At 55.6% G+C, this 21,886-nt stretch overlaps 2 protein-coding genes and 1 pseudogene across 5 annotated transcripts in view; all 3 read right to left on the bottom strand.

The window, feature by feature from the left end:
* LOC103243189 (importin subunit alpha-1-like) overlaps positions 1 to 457 on the bottom strand; it is a 28,545-nt gene extending 28,088 nt beyond the window's left edge. Inside the window, exon 1 of the mRNA XM_073005120.1 lies at positions 357 to 457. The gene's annotated coding sequence lies outside the window, so the exon portion shown is untranslated. The remainder of the gene's footprint in view (positions 1 to 356) is intronic.
* Positions 73 to 3,324, bottom strand: LOC119622198 (rho GTPase-activating protein 27-like; annotated as a pseudogene).
* A 72-nt stretch (positions 3,325 to 3,396) lies between these two features.
* LOC103243188 (putative pleckstrin homology domain-containing family M member 1P) lies at positions 3,397 to 21,538 on the bottom strand. 4 transcript variants are annotated; one of them, XM_073005118.1, is made up of 3 exons: positions 9,084 to 21,538; positions 8,536 to 8,693; positions 3,397 to 7,348 (listed from the first exon to the last, which is right to left on the bottom strand). In XM_073005118.1, the coding sequence occupies exons 2-3, from the start codon at positions 8,679 to 8,681 to the stop codon at positions 7,237 to 7,239; spliced, it is 258 nt and encodes an 85-aa protein (XP_072861219.1). In that variant the 5' UTR covers positions 8,682 to 8,693; positions 9,084 to 21,538; the 3' UTR covers positions 3,397 to 7,236. The 4 variants fall into 4 exon arrangements, 3 of the variants coding, with proteins under 3 accessions (XP_072861219.1, XP_072861220.1, XP_037849748.2); XM_073005119.1 differs by having other exon boundaries at positions 9,214 to 21,538; XR_012088863.1 differs by adding an exon at positions 7,946 to 8,092 and having other exon boundaries at positions 7,248 to 7,348; positions 8,536 to 21,538.
* Between the last annotated feature and the right edge of the window lie 348 nt (positions 21,539 to 21,886).

Raw genomic sequence — 21,886 nt, 5'->3', positions numbered from 1 at the left:
TGGGACAGCCGCCGGCTATCGCGCTCTTTTGCATTTCTGCAGCAAAATATGAATATTCACACAAGCGCGATAAATAAAGACCATCAACAGCCTCACATCAGTTCAAGCGCAATTTTGCCACCAATTGGATTACGAAAAACCTTTTGGGCTTCCAGGGAGCTTTGGAGCCTGGGAATTGCAGATGAGGGACGGGGGGCCTGCACTGTTTCGCGGCTGGGTAGAGGGAGCTCATCCGAAGTCTTCGGACAAAGGTGGGCGTCGTGCCCGATGCTGAGCGGAGCGGGTCTCCTCGCGCCCAGGCTCCCTGCAGGCGCGGTCCCCAGTGAGCCTCCCCACCTCCGCGCCCGGGGTCGTACCTGCTTGGTGCTCTCCTCCCGCGGCGGGCCGCGCACCTCCTAGATGGCCTCGTAGACGTTCTCTGAGTCGCTGCGCGCCAGGGGCAGCAGGCACACCCAGGACACCGCCACGCTGCAGGCCTTGAAGCTGCCGCTGCTTCCGAGGTGGCCGGCGGGAGGCGAGACGGCGGCGCGCGCCAGGTAGTCCAGGGACTGCGCGGGCCGCACGGGCGCCGCGGGCCTCAGGTACAGGCAGGCGGGCAGGCCGGGCGCCAGGCTGCTGCGCTGGGTCGCGGCGCCGCGCTGCGCAGGGCCGCACAGGGAGCTGGGGCCGCCTCGGGGCTCCGCCTGGGGGCCACTGGGGCCCGCTGACGCCGCCGCCGCGCTCACGAACCGGTAGTCATAGGAGAGCGGCTCGGGGGCCGCGGGGCCGGGTGGGGACCTGGCGGCGCGGCAGTGGCAGGGTTGTCCGGCGCAGGCAGCTCGCGCACGTACTGCGCTGGCAGGTAGAAGGGGCAGCCGCCGGGCTAGCGCCGCAGATGCCACAGGTGCTCGGTGCTGCGCCGCAGCGGCAGGTAGAGCTCATTGGGCGGGATGGCCACGCGGCGCGCGTTGTTGCCGGTGTACTCGAAGGCCTGCTCCACCAGCACGTACACGTCTCCCTGCACAGCCGCCGCCATCGCGGCCGCGGCGTTTTCCTGCAGGCAAAGGAGGAGGGCCGCGGAAGTCAAGACAACCCAGCCCGGAATAGCCCCGCACTCAGGCACAGACATGGGTTCGAGTCCCGATACTGCACTTGCCGTTCGCCTTCGGGTCTCAGTTTTCCCATTTCTAAAATGGGGACTTCCATAAAATCACATCTGAGGTATCCATTCTTACACTCACATCTAAGGTTTCTATTCTTACACTCAGTGCTGGAATTAGGACAACCCCTTCATTTCGTGGGGCTGATTCTAAGATTTGAGCCTCGCTTCAGTCCTGTGGTGGGGAGATTGTGGGGTAGTCTTGATCCGAATCGACTGCGAGGGAAACCTTGGCTTTAAAACGAGGGGTGATTGCCTGCTCTAAGGTCGACACCACGCTTGCTTAATAGTTGACTGAGCCTTAGTTTTCCCGTCAGTCAAGTGAGAAAAGCAGCCCATTTCCTGCCGTTCCCCGGGCCCTGTCCCACCTGGACGCCTCCCGCCCGCAGAGAATCCGCAGAGGGTCTCGTAGCACCGCCTCCCTCCGCGGGCCTGCGCCCCGGCCCCTGGGTCGGGGTTGGGATGCGGGCTCTGCAGGCGCCCCGGTGAACAGCTCTATTTGGAGGCTGTCCCTGCCCCGCTTAGTCCGAGGGCTTTGGTGTGGGGGCCTCCGCTGTCAAGGCGGGGGAACCGGTTCTCTCGGTTTCTCTCTCCTTCCGCAGCTGCTTCAGCGCAGACGTGACCCCTAGCCTGGCCCGCCCCGTCCCCTGCTCTCCGGCTCTCACGCCGCCCCCGAGAAAGGCTGCCCACCTGCCCTGGGACCCCTACAGTGCCCCCACGAGAGTGGCCCCTGGAGAATGCGCTCTGAGACAGTGACTATCGGTGCGGAGTCCCAGAGCAGGGCCCCCAGAGCTCTCCGGAGTGGTCACAAGCCCCACTCCCGCCCTGGCTCCAGTGTGTCAGGGATCGGGGACAGCCTAACTAAATCTGCCTGAGCCCCTCCACCAAAGCCACGAGTCAGTGGTCTTCGCCGGAAGTGCATGGCCCCTCCAGACTCCCACACTGACCACACCTCCTTCTGCCCCCTAAGGTGACGCGGACCAGGGGCCAGGAGACCGTCGCTGGCCGAGGCTGAGGAACCGAAGAAGCAGGGTCCAACCGGGTCCCCCGTAGGCCCCTTCGCCACTTTCTCAAGCGTTCCTTGACGAGGAAAGGGTGTACACTGAGTCACTACGCACACTGGGCCCCGGAGGCGGGGTCATGGAGCTGCCCTGAGCCAACAAACCCCAAGGTGGACCCCGCAGCGCACTCATGTCGGCTGGGCGGGCTTCAGGGAGTCCAAGGGCCCGTGGGCGGAGCCGGCAGGTTAGGCCCCTACCATCGCCCTGGGCGGGGATTCCAGGGGCCAGGCCGGAGAGGCTGCGCGGAATCGGAGCTGGCAACGGCAGCGAATAGGGACAGGGACGCTCAGGAGTGCTGTCGCCGATACCAAAAGCAGCTGTGTCTGGGTGGGGCGAGGAGGAGCCTGACTGCCTCTGCTGGGGACCTTGCGGGGCATTGGGACGAGGCCCAGAGCAGAAGGCCGGCGCCAGGAGCCAGAAAGGCTGCGTCTGAAGGGGCGCTGGCTGGTCGCTAGCGGAGCCCAAGAAGGGTGGGGCTGCCCCTGCCCCGTCTTCCCCCTTCCCTTCTCCCCCGGGGATTTGCTGTCCCGGAGTCCCTGCGTCCCTCCCGCGCGCGGCTCTGGGAATGCCGGGTTGGGGCTGGTTGTCTTGCGCGGGCGTTCCTGTTCGCGGGGAGGTTATTCGCACCCTGAATCACCCACTGCGAGCCCTTAAAACCGATTGCAGACCCGCCGCTCCGGGTCCACCTCTCCCACCGGGGCCTTTCCCCGCGCAGCCCGGCCGGGCCTGGAAAAACTCCGAGCGGGATTCCCAGCGCGGGGACGCCCAACGGAGCGCAGTGTCTCGGGCTGGATAAGAAGGGGACCCGGCTACAGCTCCTTCGCCAACCTGGGGGAACACAGAGAAGGGGAGGGATTGGTGGGGGCCGGGAGGGTCCCTGGAGCACGAGATCGCACCCGTAGCCAGGAGGTCCCCTGAGTCCACCGCCCAGGCGACGCAAGCTACAGCGGCGTCAACGCCTGGGTCGGCACTGGAGGCCTGGGCCTGCTCCCCTCCCGCCTCCAGATGGAGGGCAGCCCTTCGCCTACCTTCTCCTTCCCGTGGGATGAGGCCTGCGCAGCTCCCGCCCCAGCACCGAGACAAGAGGAGCAGGCGCGAGGAGCTCCTTGGTGCGGACCAGCCACCTGCCGCACACTTTCCTCCCCATTCTGCCCCTTGCCCCACCCCCACCCCACCTCCCACCTCAACCCCCGCTCGGCGGCCCACTGCCTGCCCCGGCACTTCGGGGCGTCCGCTCGCCGGCCTCGCCTCCACTTGTCCCAGCGGGTGCGCGTGGGCTCGGTGTCCAGCGCTCCCTACTCCACCGCGCGGTTCCCGCGCTGCCCGGTTTCCTATTCAGCAATATAACCAGGAAGGCACCGGCGGAGAGCGCCTGGCAGAACTTCCTCCCGGACTGGGTCTGGGCTGCAGTTGCGAGAGACAATCCCCGGCGTCCTGGCTTCCTGTCCCCTCTGGGCCAAGCCAGTGCCTGAAAAGTGAAGACGCCACCCCCTCCTCTGCACTTCCCGGGATCCTGGGCCACACCTGGCTGTCTCCAGGGAGGAAGAGGACGCGGGGCTCAGATGGTGGGACTGAGGATAGCGGGAGCCTCCCCCGTGCAGCTTCTCCTGGCCAGGTTACCCTCCCACTATCCCCAACTCCCTCTTGATACTTGCGGGGGAAGGAGGGCCACCCTCCAATCTGTCCACAGGGTAAGCTCAGAACAACCTCCTAGAGGCCAGGAGTCTAGCACCAGGGCTGTCTGCCTTGGGGGTCTTCTGTTTGGGAATTTTCTGCCTCTCTGGACAAGCTGCCTCGCCCTGATCTGACCCTGCACTCACACCAGACATCACAAGCCACAGCCCCAGCAGACCCCTTGCCCTCAGAGGCCCCAAAGAACAGGTGTGCCTGTGGACCTGACTGTGTGTGCCGGGAGCTGGCTGATTCAGGCCAGTGTTCTGGGAGGGAGAGGGGCCTGCACCCCAGGCCATGGCCCCTCTTGACACCACCTCCTGGGGGTCCAGGGTTGGGTGGGAAGTTGAATCTGGCCACGCTAGTTATGGAACTCCCTTATCTCTGTATCTTTGCCCCTGCTAGGCGTTGCCACCCGTGAGTCCCCACTTCCTCTGAGAATCTCAGTGTGTCTGAGGCTTGGTGGCACCTTGGGACCCTCCAGGGTAGGCACACAGCAGAACTCAGCATCCGTCTTTGGTGCCCGACATGCTTAGAAAATAGTGACTGAAGGAATCTTCTCTCCCTCCCTACCTTTTAGGTGCCTCCCCACCTGCAGCACAGCCAGGCAGCGGTGATGGTCTGTGGTGGGGTCAGGCTGGTATGATGCCCCGCTCTGCTGCTTGGCAGCTGGTAGGCCTTGGGAGCTCTGCCTTATCTCTGCAGCTCAGCTTTCTTTCCTATCAATAGTAACACTCACTTCACTGGATTATTGGGAGGATTAAATGAGGTCCACTAAGCAGAGCTTACCACATGCCCAGCGCACACAATATACCAGCTATTTATTTATTTATTTATTTATTTATTTGAGATGGAGTCTGGCTCTGTCGCCCAGGCTGGAGTGCAGTGGCACGATCTCGGCTCACTGGAACCTCCATCTCTGGGTTTAAGTGATTCTCCTGCCTCAGCTTCCTGAGTAGCTGGGATTACAGGCCCCTGCCATCATGCCATCAAAATACAAAAAAAAAAAAAGCTAATTTTTGTATTTTTGTAGAGACGGGGTTTCACTATGTTGGCCAGGCTGGTCTTGAACTCCTGACCTCAAATGATCTGACTGCCTTGGCCTCCCAAAATGCTGGGATTACAGGCATGAGCCACAGCGCCCACCAATATCAGCTATTATGACACTTATATTATGTGATGAGCTCTTGGGGGTTGGATTGAAATCTGCAAACCACCCCTCCTTCAGGCAGAAGAGAAGGGGAAGTCCTAGCTACTCATGAGGCTGAGGCAAGAGAATTGCTTGAACCTGGGAGGTGGAGGTTGCAGTGAGTTGAGATCACGCCACTGCACGCCAGCCTGGGCAACAGAGTAATTCCATCTCAAAACAAACAAACAAAAAAGTTGGGGAGAAGCGGAAACAAGTGCCCTCAGAGGCGCTTTGCTGAGGATGGAGAAGGGCTGAGCCCACTGGCAGTGCAGAACCAGGTCACGTGCCGTGGCCCTCCACTGGGCCTCCCTCCCCCAGTTTCTCTTATCTTCTCTGGGCCTACCATCTACTGTCCTTGGGGGAAGCTGCGGCACCTAGATGGGCAGAGGATGCCAACTTGTAATCTGAAAGGGCCTTCAAGGACAGGAAATCTCAGATCTGAATGTTGTCTGTTTCCATCTCATTTTATCGCAATCTGATTTCCCTGAGAATTAGTCTGTTTCCGAGGGCGCCTTCGGGAAGAATCCTCACAGGCCCAAGCCCTCCCCAGGCCAGGCTCCTGCCCACTCAGGGATGGGGCAATGAGGGCTCTGACGAGGCCAACTCTGATGGAGAGTTAATGTGGGCCATGGCAGGTGCATAACCCAGCTCCCGGCTTAGGAGGCATTGGCATCTGGGCACGGGTGTGCGCCATGACCCGGAAAAGCTGTGCGCAGCCTCCACTTGCCTGCCACTGCCGCCTCTGTTCTGCTGCACAGGCATCCAGCTCCAAGGCTGGGTGGGTGACTCAGCAGCCGATCGCCCCCAGGGAGGGGTGAGGGTGGGCTCATCTCTGACAGTGACAGGCAGATCTCCAACTGAGGCCTCAGACTCCAAGCTGAGCGCAGGTAAGACAGCTGGGACTGAGGGCCTGCTGGGTCCAGGAGAGGTGGAGGATGGCGACAGACAGACCAGCAAACCCACATTTCCCCAAAGCCTGGAGGGTCTGAACTTCACTTCAAAAACAATTCCAGGCTCCCACCCCAGCCCCAAGGCCCCTTCAAAGGCAGTCCTGCTCTGGGGAAGTTCTTCAGTCTCCACGTCCTGGCTGGGCAAGTTCAGTGATGCTGTGGGAATTCATGGCTTTGTGAGGCCACGGCTGCATCCACAGGGCAGCTCCCCTGCAAGCCCCGCACAGCTTAGGGCAAAGGACTGGGTCACTTCTCCACAGTGCAGGGCCGGGCTGCCTGCCCTCTCTGGGGTCCTGCTTGTCTGTGCCCTGGCAGGGGTCAGTCAGGCAGAGAGTGTGACCCCGGGGCACCCACCAAGGTAGGCCTGGAGCATCTGCAGCAGCACCCCTGTCTGTAGAGGAGGATCGGGGGTAGGCAAGACAGCGACCCTCCCTAAACCGAGGAGGGCTCAAAGTGCTGACAGTGCTGGTTTCCAGTCATTTCTCCTTCTCCGAATGGGGCCAAGGCCCCGGGCTAGAGAAGAGCTAGGGGCTCTGACGCTGAGAAAGGGGTGGGCTCAGCCAGCAAGAGTGGGGAGTAAAGAGGAGACAGAGAGGAAGCGGGGTCACCAGGACCTGCTGAGGGGCGGTCTGGCACTGGCAATGAAGGCCAAGGAAAGGCACCGGGTGGGTCCTGTCCCAGCAGTGGCCTGCCCGCCAGCCACCCACTGCCTCTAGGCCAGGCCTGAATGACTCCTGTGCATCCGCTGGGGGTGAGAATGCCCGGATTTCATGGGTGACTTATGTAGAGTCAAGAATAAAAAAATACTTTCTGTTGAAATATGAATGGGAAAAACTCACCTTATAAAACAAGACCTTTTAATCAGGAATGTGGAATTGAAAATGCTCCCCAAGTCCCCTTTCCACAGTGTTTGGGCAGCCCTAACGGAGGTGCCGGGACGCTGGTGAGCCAGGGCCTGGTGAGTGAAAGGCCCTGTCTGCCTGGAGACAGGGAGCATCTGGCGGTAGCCACGCCTCCTGCAGCAGAGGGGTGGTGAGGGGGCCAGGGGACATCAGAGGGACTCCTGGGCTTTCTCTGGGAGGCCAGTGCTCTGGTCACATTTGAGGGTCTTCCTGACAAGGGGACACAGCTGTGACACGGTAAGTATCCTGGGCTGATGGCAAACCCAGCTGGGATGGCTGAGCCGCACTCACCCCCAGCCTTCAGAACGGGGTCAGCAGATGGGCATCAGGTGAAGACGTTCTGTTCCTGGTACTTGCGCCGGCGGGCACAGTGGGGGCAGCCCTTCTTCACCACAGCCTGGCAGCTCTGGTGGAAGATAGTCTTGCACTCGGCACACCTGGGGAGAGAGCAGCACGACTGCTGGTGCCAGCTGGGCTGGAGGTTGCCCTGTGGCCACGCTGGCCAGCACTTTTGACCAGAACCCACGATACGTCTGTGACGTACTGTGTAACCCACGCACGCATGCCGTGCCTCTCCGTTCCGGAACAGGAGATTCTCGAAACAGTGCTTACTGATATGTCACACAATGCACACTGATTTTCTCTGTACTATTGCAGTTTTTATAAATGCTGCTTGAAATTCATTAAGGATTTATCATATTTAAAAACATTTACTTATTTATTTTTAAGACAGAGCCTCACTCTGTTGCCCAGGCTGGAGTGCAGTGGCACGATCTCGGCTCACTGCAACCTCTGCCTCCCGGATTCAAGCAATTATCCTGCCTCAGCCTCCCAAGTAGCTGGGATAACAGGTGCCCACCACCACACCCAGCTTACTTTTGTGGTTTTAGTGGAGACGGGACTTCACCATGTTGGCCAGGCTAGTCTCGAACTCTTGACCTCAAGTGATCCACCCGCCTTGGCCTCCCAAAGTGCTGGGATTACAGGTATGAGCCACCGCGCCCGGCCAAGACTGTATAATTTTAAAAACTCACCCCCAGGCCCATTCAGGGCTGAATCCAGGCCAGTGATCACTGACAGAAAAAGAACTAATGTTCCCAGTTCAGTTTTCCACTCCCATGTGGGTTGAGGAAGGTCTGGATGAATTTCTCCACTGAGAGGTTGCTGATAATGAGCGATAACTGGGAACAAGAGTGATCATTTCAGCAACAGAGGCAGTGGCAGTGGCAGGTACCACCCACCAGGTGCCCACTTTGTGCCTGGTCTCATGCCAATAGTGCAGAGCGGTAACTCATACAGCCCTCCTCAACCCAGGCATACACTGAGGCACCAGGAGGCTCCACTCAGAGAGCCAGCAGCCACCTCTTCTTTAGGAAGACGGATGGTTCCATAAAGGCAGAGGAGTCCTGGGAGAGCTTGTCTTGCCCCCTGAGCTGGACCGGAGCTGCCCATGACTGCCCAGGGCATGGACTGCCCCGAACAACAGCACCACCCCTTGGCACGACACAGATGTTCAATACGTTCCTGCCCATAGAGCGAGGCCTGCTGCCCTGCGTGCTTGGGCCAGGCTGTGGGTGTGGAGAAGGGTGGGGCTGGGAGGTAGCTGGCTGGGTGTCCCACATACCTGACTGTGGTGTCAAACTCAAAGGGGAAGATGATGTCGTGGTGCTGGCAGATCTGGCAGATGAAGCCGCGCTGGGTGCACAGGTCGCAGTGGTAGATGTGCTGGAAGGCAAATTCTATCAGGGCTTTGAGGAATCCTTCATACATCCCGTCTGCAATCTGCGGAGGGCAAGTAGGAATCCTTCATACACCCTGTCTGTGATCTGTGAGGGGCTGGTAAACTGAGGCCCCAGGCCTTTCAAGCACCTGCACTGAGGCACCATGGCACCCTGCCTGGAGAACTTCTAGCCCCAGTTTCCAAGTGGGCAAGAAAAGAAAACCTCCCTGAGTCAGGCTGAGCAGTGCCAGCGTCCAGCCCATGGGCACTGAGGTCACTCAGGGCTAATGGGACTCACAGATGAGACCCGACTCCACTGTACCCTTCCCCCGGGGAAAGGAGTATTCCAGACTCTCTTCCTGTGATCCTGGGGTTGCTGCAGTGCTTGTTTATTCCAGGGTGCCAGGGGTATCTGTCCCTGCCCAGGAAGCTGGGGCAGCAGGGCAACCCACCCTGAGCTGCAGAAAAGCTGCGGACTGCTGTCTTCAGTAAACTACAGACACCCCTCCCATCTTCCCTGCTGACTTCTCCGGGAATGAGGTCTCTCTGGAGGTCTGGGCGGGGGAAACATGACACTCTCACCTGCTGGAGGTCAGCAACACTGAACCTATGCAGAGACTCCAAGAGGTAATTCCTGTGGTTGAGCCTTCAAACAAAACACAAGTGATTCTTTAGGGAGGTTTCCAAGACCCGGGCCAACCTGTGTTGTTTGTTTTCATTCCCCTGGCGCTGCTCACCAGGCAGACACCTGCCGCCTGGGCGGGGCAGGGGCTAGGAGTGCAATTCAGCTTGCCTGGGCTTGGGACCTAGTCCTCAAGGTAACTAACTAGCTGGTTGGATCTTGGGCACATTACTTAACCTCTCTGAACCTTGGGTTCCCCTGTCTGGGAAATTGAGTTGTCTGGATTGAGTAATTTATTTAAAGCATTTGACTTGGTGCCAAGCTCCCAGTAAACATGTAATTAATCATAAGGAGGAGGACGGGTGCTGACACCTGGGACCAGGAACTGGGCTAAGAGCTTCATACGCATTCATTCATTTGATCCTCACAATAATCCTGTGAGGCTGGTACTATCACAATCCCAATTTTGAGAAGAGGAAACAGAGAGGTTAAATCACTTGCCTGAGGTCACACAGCTAGTAGGTAGGACAGCCGAAGATTGAACACAGGGGCCTGGCTCCTGAGCCTGCACACTTGTCCACCTGCTAAATACCTAGAGATGCAGGCTGTTGTCATTATTGCCACCATCACATACCAGGGACACTGCTGGGGACAGCAATGCACAGGATATGGCCTCTGCCTTCCTGTGGCCCCTGGTTTGGCCGAGGGACAGACATTCAAGTGTCTGGTTTCAGTGCTACACGAGAGCAATTGAGATGTGTCCTAAGTACAGCAGATCCCATTTCAGAGGTAGCAGGGGCAGCAGAGGACAAGGGCTCAGCCACCAATGTGGCTCTAGTTTCCACCACACCAACGGCAGGGATCCAGGGGGCCCCATCCTGAGAGATAGAGAGGAAACACCTGCAGAAAGTCCCCTGGTACAAAACCTGCCTGGCCTGGCTGCGTGTGTTTGGGTGGGTACTGGCGGTGGGAGGTTACTCCAAGTCAGAGGATGCTTGGGAACCTGCCCCAGGATGCCCCAGACATCTGGGGACAGGATGGTGCCAGCCCTGGGTCTGGGCCTCCCGGGCGCAAGCTGTGGAGCATCTGGAATGGGGGCTTGGCCTTGTCCCAGCTGGTGGCCTCAGCTGTGGTCCAGGAGAGCCCAATCTGGGATAGAAACGGTGAGTCCCATTAAGCAGCCACAAAGGCCAAGATGCCAACTGGCCCCTTGGTTTACCATACTGGTGTCCCCACTAAACTTCCTGCACTCTAGGAAGGGAAGCTGCCATTTGTTACCAAGAAAACATGGGACACAGCGGGTTGGGGGGACACAGGTTGGCCCTGAGCTGGCAGGAGTGTGGGCTGATCTGGATGGAGAATTAGCTTTGCCATCTGTCCTCTGACCATAGTCGTGGAAGCCCTGGGAGCCCCTGTGTCCTGGGCCTGTCATCCTCTCAGCAAGGACTGGTTTCTCCGCAGTGCTCAGTCAAGGCCAGAGGGGAGAGAGCACTGACCCAGGGGCGAGAAGTCACTTCCCCTCCTGGCCTCCAGGAGAGAAACTCTGGTGCACCAGGGCACAGCCAGGCCTACTTGGGGCCTCAGTTTCTCCACCCACACAATGAGAACCCTCTTTGTCCTCTGGTGTGAGGCTGGCTACCTGAGAAAGAGACCAGAGGAATCTGGAGGGCTCTCCGGGAGAGAGGGGAGAGGTCGAATCTTAGCTCCTGGAACCCATGAAGTGACAGGGAAAGAAAGGGCCAGGCAAGGGCTGGAAGTTCAGGGGCACATGGATGGGGGACCTGGGTGCCACCTGTCTCCTGAGCCCCGACTCCTCCTCTGCCCACCCCTCCCTGGCTGTCGGGAGGGACACCTAGGTCTGGTGGGTGGACAGGGTGTGAGGCATTTCTGTGATGGCTTCCTCTCAAGGGCTGGAGAGGACACTCTTAGGGGCTTCTCTGGCCCTTGGAGACATGTCCGAGGTCTGCCGGAGAGAACCCGGCCAGGCAGCTGCCACTAGTGCAATACAGTTCCTCCCTGACTTCCCGTCCCACATTCAAGACCTGCCCATGCCTCAGCCCTTTCTTCCGCTCAGCCTCCCCTCTGGCTGACTCAGTCCAGGCCCAGCTCCCTGGGTTAATTACACCAGCCGCCACCCAGGGCTCTCCCCTTCACCTACTGCACTCCACTGGGGCCAGAATGGTCTTTTTGTTTGTTTGTTTTTGTTTTTGAGACAGAATCTCGCTCTGTCTCCCAGCCTGGAGTGTAGTGGTGTGATCTTGGCTCACTGCAACCTCTGCCTCCTGGGTTCAAGCGATTCTCCTGCCTCAGCCTCCCTAGTAGCTGACATTACAGGCGCCCACCACCACACCCTGCTAATTTTTGTATTTTTAGTAGAGATGGGGTTTCGCCACACTGGCCAGCCTGGCCTCACACTCCTGACCTCAGGTGATCCGCCCACCTTGGCCTCTCAAAGTGCTGGGATTACAGGCATGAACCACTGCCCCTGGTCTTTTCAGAGTGGCCTTTTGTAAACTGCTGATCAGAAGTGACAGCCCCGTGCTCACAACCCTTCAATGGTTCCCCACAGGTGGCAGATCAAATCCAAAGTCGTCGAGGGCCCTCTGAGTTCTGGGCCCTGCACCCGAAGCCCAGCTGCCCAGAGCCCCTTAGGGCCTCGGTGAGCTGTGCTCCTGCCTGCCTGCTGCTACTGGTCCTTTAGCCAGGAAAGCCAGGTTCTCCCCTGCCCTTTCTACTCTTCCCTCATTTTTCTAAACCCCAGTTCAATAGACACACGATGTCACTTGTGTTGTGGCAACACGTGTGTGTGGATGGAGTGAGGTGCAGAAGCAGGTGGTGGCGGGCTCTGAGAAGGGCTGATTGAACGGTCTGCTGTATTCCCTTTCATAAATGCCCCTCACTTGAAACACTGACCTTTGTAAAGAAGAAAAACATTTTAGAAGAAAAAAGGAAAAGAACTCTGCGTGCCCTCAGCTCAGATGCCATCTCCTCTGGGAGCTCCTCTGGCCCCTGCCAAGGCTGGATCAGGTGCCCTCAGGGCACACACAATGCTGACCCAGCGCCATCTGTGGCCCAGACTCTAGGTCCCTCACGCAGCCCTCACCACTGTTCAGGAGGCCACAGGAATGGAGGAATCACTGGCCCATTTTATAGATGGGAAAGCTGGACCCAGAGAAGTGAAGCAACTTTCCTGACGCACAGTGGCTGAGGGGCTCCCGTACTGTTTCCCCTGCCCCACGCTGTTTCCATGGGACTTCCACAGGCACGGCCCTTCCCTGGGCAGCAGGCTGAGCGCATGGCAGGAGTACAGCGCTGCTGCCCAGGGACGGAGCAGGAGGGCCAGGGAGAGAGCGACAGGGCTGCCGCTGGTGCCCGAAGAGACAGGTGAGTAAAGCCGATGAAGAAACTCTCTCAGCAGGGTGGGGACGGGTGAATGGGGCTGGGGCCCACAACCCACCCCACAGGCACCTGGTCTACACAGGTCTGCAGGCCTGTGCAGGTACCTGGCTCCTTGACCAAAGAGGGTGATGAGGCCCCACCCGACCCCAGAGATTTCAGCACCTGGTTAGGTGGGCAGGAGGACAGTCTCTCTGGACTCTCAGAGGTAGGGAGAGTCAGCGCTTGCCAAGAGGTGGAGACCCAGTCACCCGCGGATGCTTGGGATGGGCAGAGCCTCCAGGGGTGAAGCCTTCTAGGGTCTAGGGTCCCACATGGTGGTCCCCAAGGGGCTTTCTGTTCTTCCAGGCCCTGCAGAGGAGACCAAGGCTCAGCTGGCAGCTGTGGGGCCAGATTCTCCTCTTTGCCTAGGGGACAGCCCCCTGCAGTACCCCTTGAGAGCCCCTGGGGACCTGCTCGGGGCACACCCTGGTCCTGAGGAGGCCCGGAGCTGGGAGCACTGCAGCCAGGATGGAAGAGGCAGTCTTCAGAGAGGCGCTCTCTAGGCCAGCCCTGTGGCGAGGGAAGGCCAGACGGAGGAACCTGGAGGGGCTTGTGAGCTGGTCCCTGCCCCCAGAAACCCAGAAGAGGCGGACTCGAAGCCCATGCTGGGCAGTAGGCACCAGCAGGCATCCGCTGAGGTCTGCCCTCCTGAGGGTGCCGGGAGAGCACAGCCCTGGGAAGACTGTGGCCTGGGCTGTGACCTGAGGACTAGGAAGCATTTATGACAGGTCACGGAGAGGCCTGAGTCCCTGTTGAAGCCCGGCATCACATCCCATTCCTGAGCACCAAAGGCCCTAGGCCCTGGGTAAGAGAAGCTTCCTGAAGGGCATCCTGAGGGCCTCGCCCCAATCGTGTCCTCTTTGGAGAATTTCAGGCGGGAGGCCGCCATGGGCCAGACGACGAGCTGGACAGGGAAGAGGCAGGAACATCTGGCCCTTGCCTGCCTCTCGCCAGACTCCCCGCTTTCCTCCACACTGTCGCCAAAGTTCTTCCTGGGCTTTCCACCGGTGCCTTCGCTCATGGCCTATGCATGCTATTCCTTCTGTCTGGAATGCTTTTTCCCCCTTTGCTTCCCCTTTCTAATTCTTCATTTTTCAGGTCTCACCTTAGAAGTCACTTCTTCCAGGAAGTCCTTCCTGCTTTGTCCTCCTCTGATCTGGACTAGATGTCAAGCCTCCGTGCCTCCAGGATGTCCTTCCTGCCTCTCACCCTCACCCCCGGATGGAGTTCTGGCTTTCTCACCTATCTCCCTCTCACCCTCACCCCTGGATGGAGTTCTGGCTTTCCCACCTATCTCCCTCTCACCCTCAGCCCCGGATGGAGTTCTGGCTTTCCCACCTATCTCCCTCTCACCCTCAGCCCCGGATGGAGTTCTGGCTTTCCCACCTGTCTCCCTCTCACCCTCAGCCCCGGATGGAGTTCTGGCTTTCCCACCTGTCTCCCTCTCACCCTCAGCCCCGGATGGAGTTCTGGCTTTCCCACCTGTCTCCCTCTCACCCTCAGCCCGGATGGAGTTCTGGCTTTCCCACCTGTCTCCCTCTCACCCTCAGCCCCGGATGGAGTTCTGGCTTTCCCACCTGTCTCCCTCTCACCCTCAGCCCCGGATGGAGTTCTGGCTTTCCCACCTATCTCCCTCTCACCCTCAGCCCGGATGGAGTTCTGGCTTTCCCACCTGTCTTCCCTGCCAGTTCAGAGGCTTCTGGAGGGTCAGCCCTGGTTCTGGCCTGCTTAGTGCTGCAGCCCACACGCCTCGCCAGGTGTGCAGAGCTTAGTATGTTCTCAGTCCATGTTTTTGAATGAGCAAATGGATACATGAACAAAACCCCAACAAAATCATCCACAAAAAATGTGATCATTTCCCAGGCCCAATGGGAAGATCTCTGCCCAGGTTTCTTCCAGGTGGACACCTTGCCCTGGGCACTGCCCGTGTGTGTGTGTGCGTGTGCACGAGTGCCTGTATGTGTGTGCATTTGTGCGCATGTGCATGTGTGTGCATGTCTGTGCATTTGTGTGAACATTTATGTGTGTGGGTATGTGTACATGTGTGTCTGTGTGTACATGTGCGTGTGTGTGTGTGTTCGTGCGCATGCACATAGAGGTTGCTCACCTCTTGCTGAGTTCCTTCAGGGCGCCGCTCCGGCACAGGCCCAGGTAATCCCCCAGGAGCTTCAGCTGCTCCCAACTCCTCCTGATGAGGTGCATCCGCTCCACATGCTCATACAGAGACGCGTTCACCATCTGCAGGTTGATGAGGGGCTGGGCCCAGATCTGCGTCAGAAACTTCAGGTCCTGTCTGCAGATCTGGGGGTAGCACCAGGCATTGGGGATGGGAAGGAATGGCTGCTCAGTGAGCACTGCCCGGCCAGGTGCCACATGACCTGCTCACTTACCTGAGAGGCTATCTTCATTTTACAGATGGGGAAACTGAGGCTCAGGGAGATGAGGGGATTTGGCTAGGGTCACCCAGCTTGTACAGTCAAGCTCCGAACCCAGTTTATCTGACTCCCTAACCCACTCTCCCTCTAATGGCGAGGGTCGCTGCTCCTCCCCAACCATACTGAGATGAGGGAGGGACTGCTCTGGCTAATGCCCCCTCCCTCTGGGCCTCGCAGATCAGGGTCTCTGGGTTGAGGAACCCTCGGGGCTCCTTCCCCCAGAGTTGTTTCCTGGCCACGCCAGTGACCCCATCCTATTCCTAGGGTCGGAGTGCCACAGCAGACACATCTGGGCTGAGGGCTCCCTGTGACCTTCCTCCCTCTCCCACAGGGGCAGCCTTCCAAGTTTCCCACCCCCGAGTACACAGTGGAGCTGAGGGAGGCCACTCTCTTGGGACCCCAAAGACAAATCCAGTAGGAAGAATGTGCTGGAAGTGAGTGGCGGGGGTGGGGAGAAGGAGGGAAGGGGCTTAGTGATGCCTGCTGGCCCTCTGACGACTATTGACCTGGAAATGACCTGGCGGGATTTGACCCTTAATTCTCTATGAGCCAACACTGAGTGCAGCTTTTGGCTGTATTAATAGAGGTGGGAATCCAGAGCCAGAGAGGTGATACTGGTGCAGTTGTTGGCAGTGCTCTGGGACCCTTACTGTAGGCAAGCCCCAAGAAGGAGGACCTGGGAGGAATTGGGGCTACCATTCTCAGGGCTCAAGGCCAACGCTGGGCCCCCGAGGGGACCTATCCTGTGCTTCTAGCATCACAGATTCTGCAGTTCCCTCCCCAGGAGTTGAGTTAATAATAATCCTTGCCCTGGAGGGTGGAGAGGAGTAGGGCCTCTGGGAGAAGAAATTCTCATGCCTAGAATGGCAGCCCTCGTCCCAGCCCCGAGAGAGACAGGAGGCTCCGTGTCCTTGACTGCTTACTGTGACAGGCCTGGTTGGGAAACCTCTTTCTCCCCAGATCCCCTTCCCTGCCCCTGAGCCAGAGCCCCATTTCTGACTGGACTGCATCCCCAGTGAGTAAACCAGGGCAGTGGGCAAGAATACCAGGCTACCCCGGCAGGAAGGGTACGCCCAGGGCCACACCCTTCACTGTCCATGTGTTGTCTTATTTTTAAACTACTCTTACCCTGACCTCAGTCCCTAGAAGGTTCGAGGCAGATCACAAGAGAAACACACGTGGTGAACTGGCAAATTCACTGAAAAGCCAGGACCACGAAAAGCAAGTTAGAGACGGGACTCAAGACGGAGAGGAATTAGGGGGCAGATGATGTACAGGTGCTAAGGTGGTGGTTGCTGAAGAAAATTTAGCTCTGACTTTCCTACTAGGTGAGGTGAAAAGAGAAGGGCTATCAGGTGCATGTCTCTTTGTTGTTGAAAAATTAATAAAACCCACCCAGATGTTGAGGGAATCAAAGCTTTTTCCTAACCCTTCGCTCTTAAATTTCTTGTGTGTAGCTCCATGAACATGGGATCTAGAAGAACAGGGCAGGTACCCTGCAAAACATCTCCAGGGAGGTTTAACGGGGCTGCTTCAGGTAGCATTACTATGATGAAGGCCGGCAGCATGACCTCGTGTCTGAGCTCAGAAAAAGCAGTTCTGCAAGGAACCTCACTGTACAGTTTCTTGATTATTCACCAAGCTCCATTCAGTTCTAGAGCCAGGATATCTACAAAGCAAAGTTGGAAAACTGGTTTTGTAGCAGGACGAGCGGCAGACAAAACTCCTCAGACACCGGATTAAAGAAGGAAGAGGTTTTTTTATTCAGCCGGAAGCGTCAGCAGACTCACGTCTTAAGAGCCGAGCTCCCGGAAAAAGAAATTCCTAGCCCTTTTAAGGGCTTACAATTCTAAAGGGTCCACGTGAAAAGGTCATAAGTCAAGTAAGCATGAGGAACTGAACTGGGGGCTACATACATCAACAGAACAAAAAGTTTTACAGTGCTTTCTCATACAATGTCTGGAATTTACAGATAACACTAGTAGTTTTGGTCAGGGGTTAATATTATTATTATTATTTTAACCACCAGAGCCAGGTGGTGGCACCAAGTTCATCTAGCTATTTATCTTACTTTTGTTTCTTTCCAACTTTTGACTTTCCCCCTTCTCTCCTGTCTTATAAACTAGGGAAAAGGGGAGGTGGAGGAGAAGCTGGGAAGGACAGCAGAAGTGGTGGTCTCACTCCATAGTTTCCTCTCATGAGCTACTCTGATGAGTAGGTCTGGAGTTCTGTGGGGTTTTGTTTTTGTTTTTATTTTTTGTTGTTGTTTTTAGAGACAAGGGGTTCTGGGTTTCCTTTCTACCCAGCAGGCACGGCTCAGTGGCAGACACCAACCACTGGCATCTGCGTTGTATTCCATAATTCGCAGGGTACTTGCAGAACCTTTCCTCATTTAAGCTTTGTAATAACCCCACAAAATAGCTGGTAGTAGCTGGATTTTACAGACACTGAAATGGAAGCTTGAAGAAATTAGGTGAAGGTCAGCGTAAGGCAGCTAGTGAGCGGCAGAGCCCGCTCTCTGGTCCCAAGGCCCAGGGACCCTTCTGCCTGCCCCTGGGGTAGACAGGGCACGTGTTCAGGACTTGAGTCAGGGCCTTTGCTTTTTGCCCAGGACACACCCACTGGCTGCTCCCACGGGCCCCCGCTGTGGAGACACCTCTACACTGTAAGAACTATCCAACCATGAGGGGCTGAAGCCAGCCTTGCTCCACAGTCCTGAGGCATCAGACACTGTGCAGACTGCTCTGCCCCCTGCTGGCTGCCCATCCACTCCCTATGGCCAGCCCTGACCCCAGCCCCTCTCCCCCAGCCACTTCGTTGCTCGCCATAGCCCCTACTCTGCTGCTTCCATTCTGGGGCCCGAGTAGAGGGGTGGACCGAGAGGAGGCTGGCATTGCTGAGCCAGCAGCAGGGACACTAGACACACGCAGCAAGGGGTAATGGAGCAGAACGCAGGCTCTGGAACCAGCCAACATGGCAAAACCCTATCGCTACTGGAAACACGATAATCAGCTGGGTGTGGTGGTGCTCGTCTGTAATCCCAGCTCCTGGGGAGACCGAGGCACTTGAGCCCAAGAGTCAGAGGTTGTGGCGAGGTGAGATCATACCACTGTACTCCAGCCTGGGTGACAGAGCAAGACTCTCTCAAAAAAAAAAAAAAAAAAAAAAAAGGAAGCACTGGAGGACATTAAACAAATAGCAGATCCTCCAGCCTGGCCAACATAAAAATACAATAATTAGCTGGGTGTGGTGGCGGGTGCCTGTAATCCCAGCTACTCCGGAGGATGAGATAAGAGAATCACTTGAACCCAGGAGGCGGAGCTTGCAGTGAGCCGAGATTGCGCCACTGCACTCCAGCCTGGGCGACAAAGGGAGACTCCATCTCAAAACAAACAAACAAACAAACAAAACAAATAGCAGATCTGATCAAGCCCTGCAGAGCTGTTACATAAACCAGCTACTGAGGGTAAAGACCTTTGGAAGGACCATTTAAAACACCTGGGGCTCCATGGGGCTGGATTAGATCTGAGCTACAGGTGGAATCAAGAGTTCTCTATAATCATCACTCGCATAGAGTAGTTTTCAGGAAAGTATTTTCCTATTTGACAGGTGAAACAGTATTTTTGTCCTCTGTAGGCAGTTTTGAGACAATATAGTACTTTTCTGGAAATGCTTCCCTGAATGAGCACAATTATGATGACATTCTGCAATAAGGTTTTATAATACTTGTGGGAACACATTGCCCCTTTAGCAATGGAAAACAGGACTTCAGAGCTGCCTTCTGAAAGGCCTGGTCCCTGCAGATGGGACCCACCTGGGACCCTCCTGGTTACCTACCCATCTGCCTCTGGTGTACCACCCAGAAGCTCTTATGCCCCTGTGCGGGGGCTGCCTGGGGGCATTAGACCAAGCGTATGTGCCTTCCCCAGGAAGCAGGCAAACCAAGGAACCAGGCAAACCCAGATCTGAATGCAGCCATGCCACTTCATCACTATGTGACCAGATAGATTTCCTAACCTCACTGAGCATCCATTTCTTCAGCTGTAAAATAATGATAGTTCTTACAGTGTGTTGTTGTAAAGATTAATTAGTAGGGGGAGTTCTGAGTGGTGGAAATATGAGTGGTGGTTATTCTTGTCTTTGTGCCTACTTTAAAAAAAAAATGAACAGATCATTTCCACCATAGCAGCTCCCAAGTTACTAGGAGCTGACTCTGGCCACACCACTCACTCTCTACCCATCTCCCCAGGCTGCTTCCGGCAAATCGGCTTCTTCTTTGTACGACCCGAGCTCTGTGCCTTCTCTGGCCTCTATTACTGTGACATTTGCCACCAAGGCGATGCCTCAGTGATTCTGGCCAGGGTCATCCACAACTGGGACCTCACCAAGCACCTGGTAAGTCTCGAGCCCAGCCTGTCACAGCCACTCAGGGCTGCTGAGGGACAGAGGGGTGTTCACTCCTCTTTGCTGCTGCTGTTCATCTGTTTAGAGGAGTTTGGCTCCTCTAAACAAGGGAAGCCGGGGTCACTGGTTCAGGCACTGTGATGTAGGGGAGCTAACCAAGAGAAAAGCTTGGTGCTTGTCCACAGCCCTGAGCAGAGCTCCGTTGGTGGCTGTCAGGAAGGAGTCTGAGGATGGTTTCCTGCAGCTACAAACATAACTGCTTAAGGTACCAGCAGATAAATGATAGATAGATAGATAGATGATAGATAGATAGATAGATAGATAGATAGATAGGCAGGCAGGTGGATGGTGGATGAGTGGATGGGCAGGTGGATGGGTAGATTGGTGGATGAGTGGATAGGTAGGTGGATGGGAACCTGGCTAGATAGATGGGTAAATGGGTAGGTGGATGAGTGGATGGGTTGGTGGGTAGGTGGATGGGTAGATGGGTGGGTGAATGGGTAGATGGCTAGACGGTTAGGTGGATGGGTACGTAGATGGGTAGATGGGTGGGTGATTGGGTAGATGGCTAGATGGGTAGATGGGTACTTGGATGGGTAGATGGGTGGGTGATTGAGTAGATGGCTAGATGGGTAGATGGGTAGTTGGATGGGTAGATGGGTGGGTGGTGTGTAGATGGGTGGGTGGATGGGTGAATAGTTAGGTGGATGGGTAGATGGGCTGGCCGGAGAGCCGGCTATACCTTGGGGCAGTCATCCTTAAAGACTATCAAGTAGGTGTATCCATCAATTAATGACGAGGAACCAAGAAGACAGTAAATGACAAAGCTAATGTAGTAGCAAAGCTGATACAAGGTGACATGGAGCTCAAAGAAGGAGCAGACTTTTAATAATATGTCTAAAGCAATACTTTCATAAATGCAATTGTTAGCTCAGAGGAAGTAATAATGACCCACACGGTGAATGGTCCATGGTAGAACTGCATTCTTTCTAGCTTTCTATGATTCTATAGCAAGCTGCAGAAAGAGAAAAAAGAACGTGCACTATGGTAGACTATAAAAAATTGCTTCAACAAAATTTCCAACCAAAATGGGTCTTCCAGACCTTCCTCCATCCCTTTAGCCTGAATGGGCTTCTGTCAAATCCTCAACAAATAGAATATACAGAGAATGACAGTGTCTGATTTCCGAGGCTAAGTCCTGAAAGTTAATACAGCTCACTGTCTCTATCGAAGCTTGTTGCGGAATTCAGTACCAGGGATGAGGAAGCCAATGCCATGTAGAAAGTCGGCGGCATGTGAGTCTTCCAACGCGCAGCATCGGCTAACATCTAAGCCAACGGCTGGCACCGACTTCCAGATTTGTGAGGAAGCGCTCTTTAGACAATTCTAGCAACCAGTCTTTGCAATACCCCCCAGTGACAATGATCAGAGCAAAATCAAACTAAAATTGCTGCTTTATGAAAATAAATGTTGTCATTGTTTTAAGCCACTTAATTGAGGGTTAGTGTATTACACAGAAATAGATGACCAGTAAAAACTCTGAGTACTGAAGATGTAAGAGCACTAAGGATTAAAAGTGCTGAAAGAACTGGAAGTGAACAGCAGAGGAAAAGTTAAGAAGGAAATGAGAGCTCCTGAGAATGTCAAAAACAGAGAGATTTGCACTTCAGCTGAGGATAAGAAGAACATAGATCAAAGGCATAGAGAAAAAATATGCATGAAATATAGACTCAACTCCCAGAGTTTCAGCTTTGATAAAAGTCAGATTTTTTCATGAGTTCAAGAGATCAAGACCATCCTGGCCAACATGGTGAAACCCCGTCCCTACCAAAAATACAAAAATTAGCTGGGCGTCGTGGTGGTGCCTGTATTCCCAGCTACTCGGGAGGCTGAGGCAGGAAAATCACTTTACCCTGGGAGGCGGAGGCTGCAGTGAGCCAAGATTGTGCCACTGCACTCCAGCCTGGCGACAGAGTGAGGCTCCATCTCAAAAAAAAAAAAAAAAAAAAAGTAAGTCAGATTTTTTCAGACAGAAGTGTTTTATCAGCATTCAAAATAAATTTACTGAGAAAATCACAGTGTCTCTTTTGGGAAAAGTGACCATCTTCTAGTCCAACTGTCTACCTAAAAGAAGAGTCTGAAATATATATAGCATGTAATTGTTACTGTATTTCTTTTCTCATAGTTAAAATCATTGAATGCCAACTTTGGTATGAAAACACTGTGCAGAGTTCAAAACACTAAAAATATACAAGTAGTTCTTAGTGTTTGGTTATAAAAACAAACTACATTAGATGAGATAAAAGAGCTACTGCTTTTCATTTATTCAATAATAGTTATATTGAATCTTACTGCC

This window comes from Chlorocebus sabaeus, chromosome 16 (genome assembly GCF_047675955.1).
Source record: "Chlorocebus sabaeus isolate Y175 chromosome 16, mChlSab1.0.hap1, whole genome shotgun sequence".
Lineage (NCBI taxonomy): Eukaryota > Metazoa > Chordata > Mammalia > Primates > Cercopithecidae > Chlorocebus > Chlorocebus sabaeus.
This window is presented reverse-complemented; position numbering and strand designations above follow the sequence as displayed.

Coding starts and splice junctions, on each gene's coding strand:
- LOC103243188 (XM_037993820.2), bottom strand. CDS start 8,681: ATGTATGAAGGATTCCTCAAAGCCCTGATAGAATTTGCCTTCCAGCAC. Junction 7,349..8,535: donor GAGTTTGACACCACAGTCAG/GTATGTGGGACA, acceptor CTCTCTCCCCAG/GTGTGCCGAGTGCAAGACTA.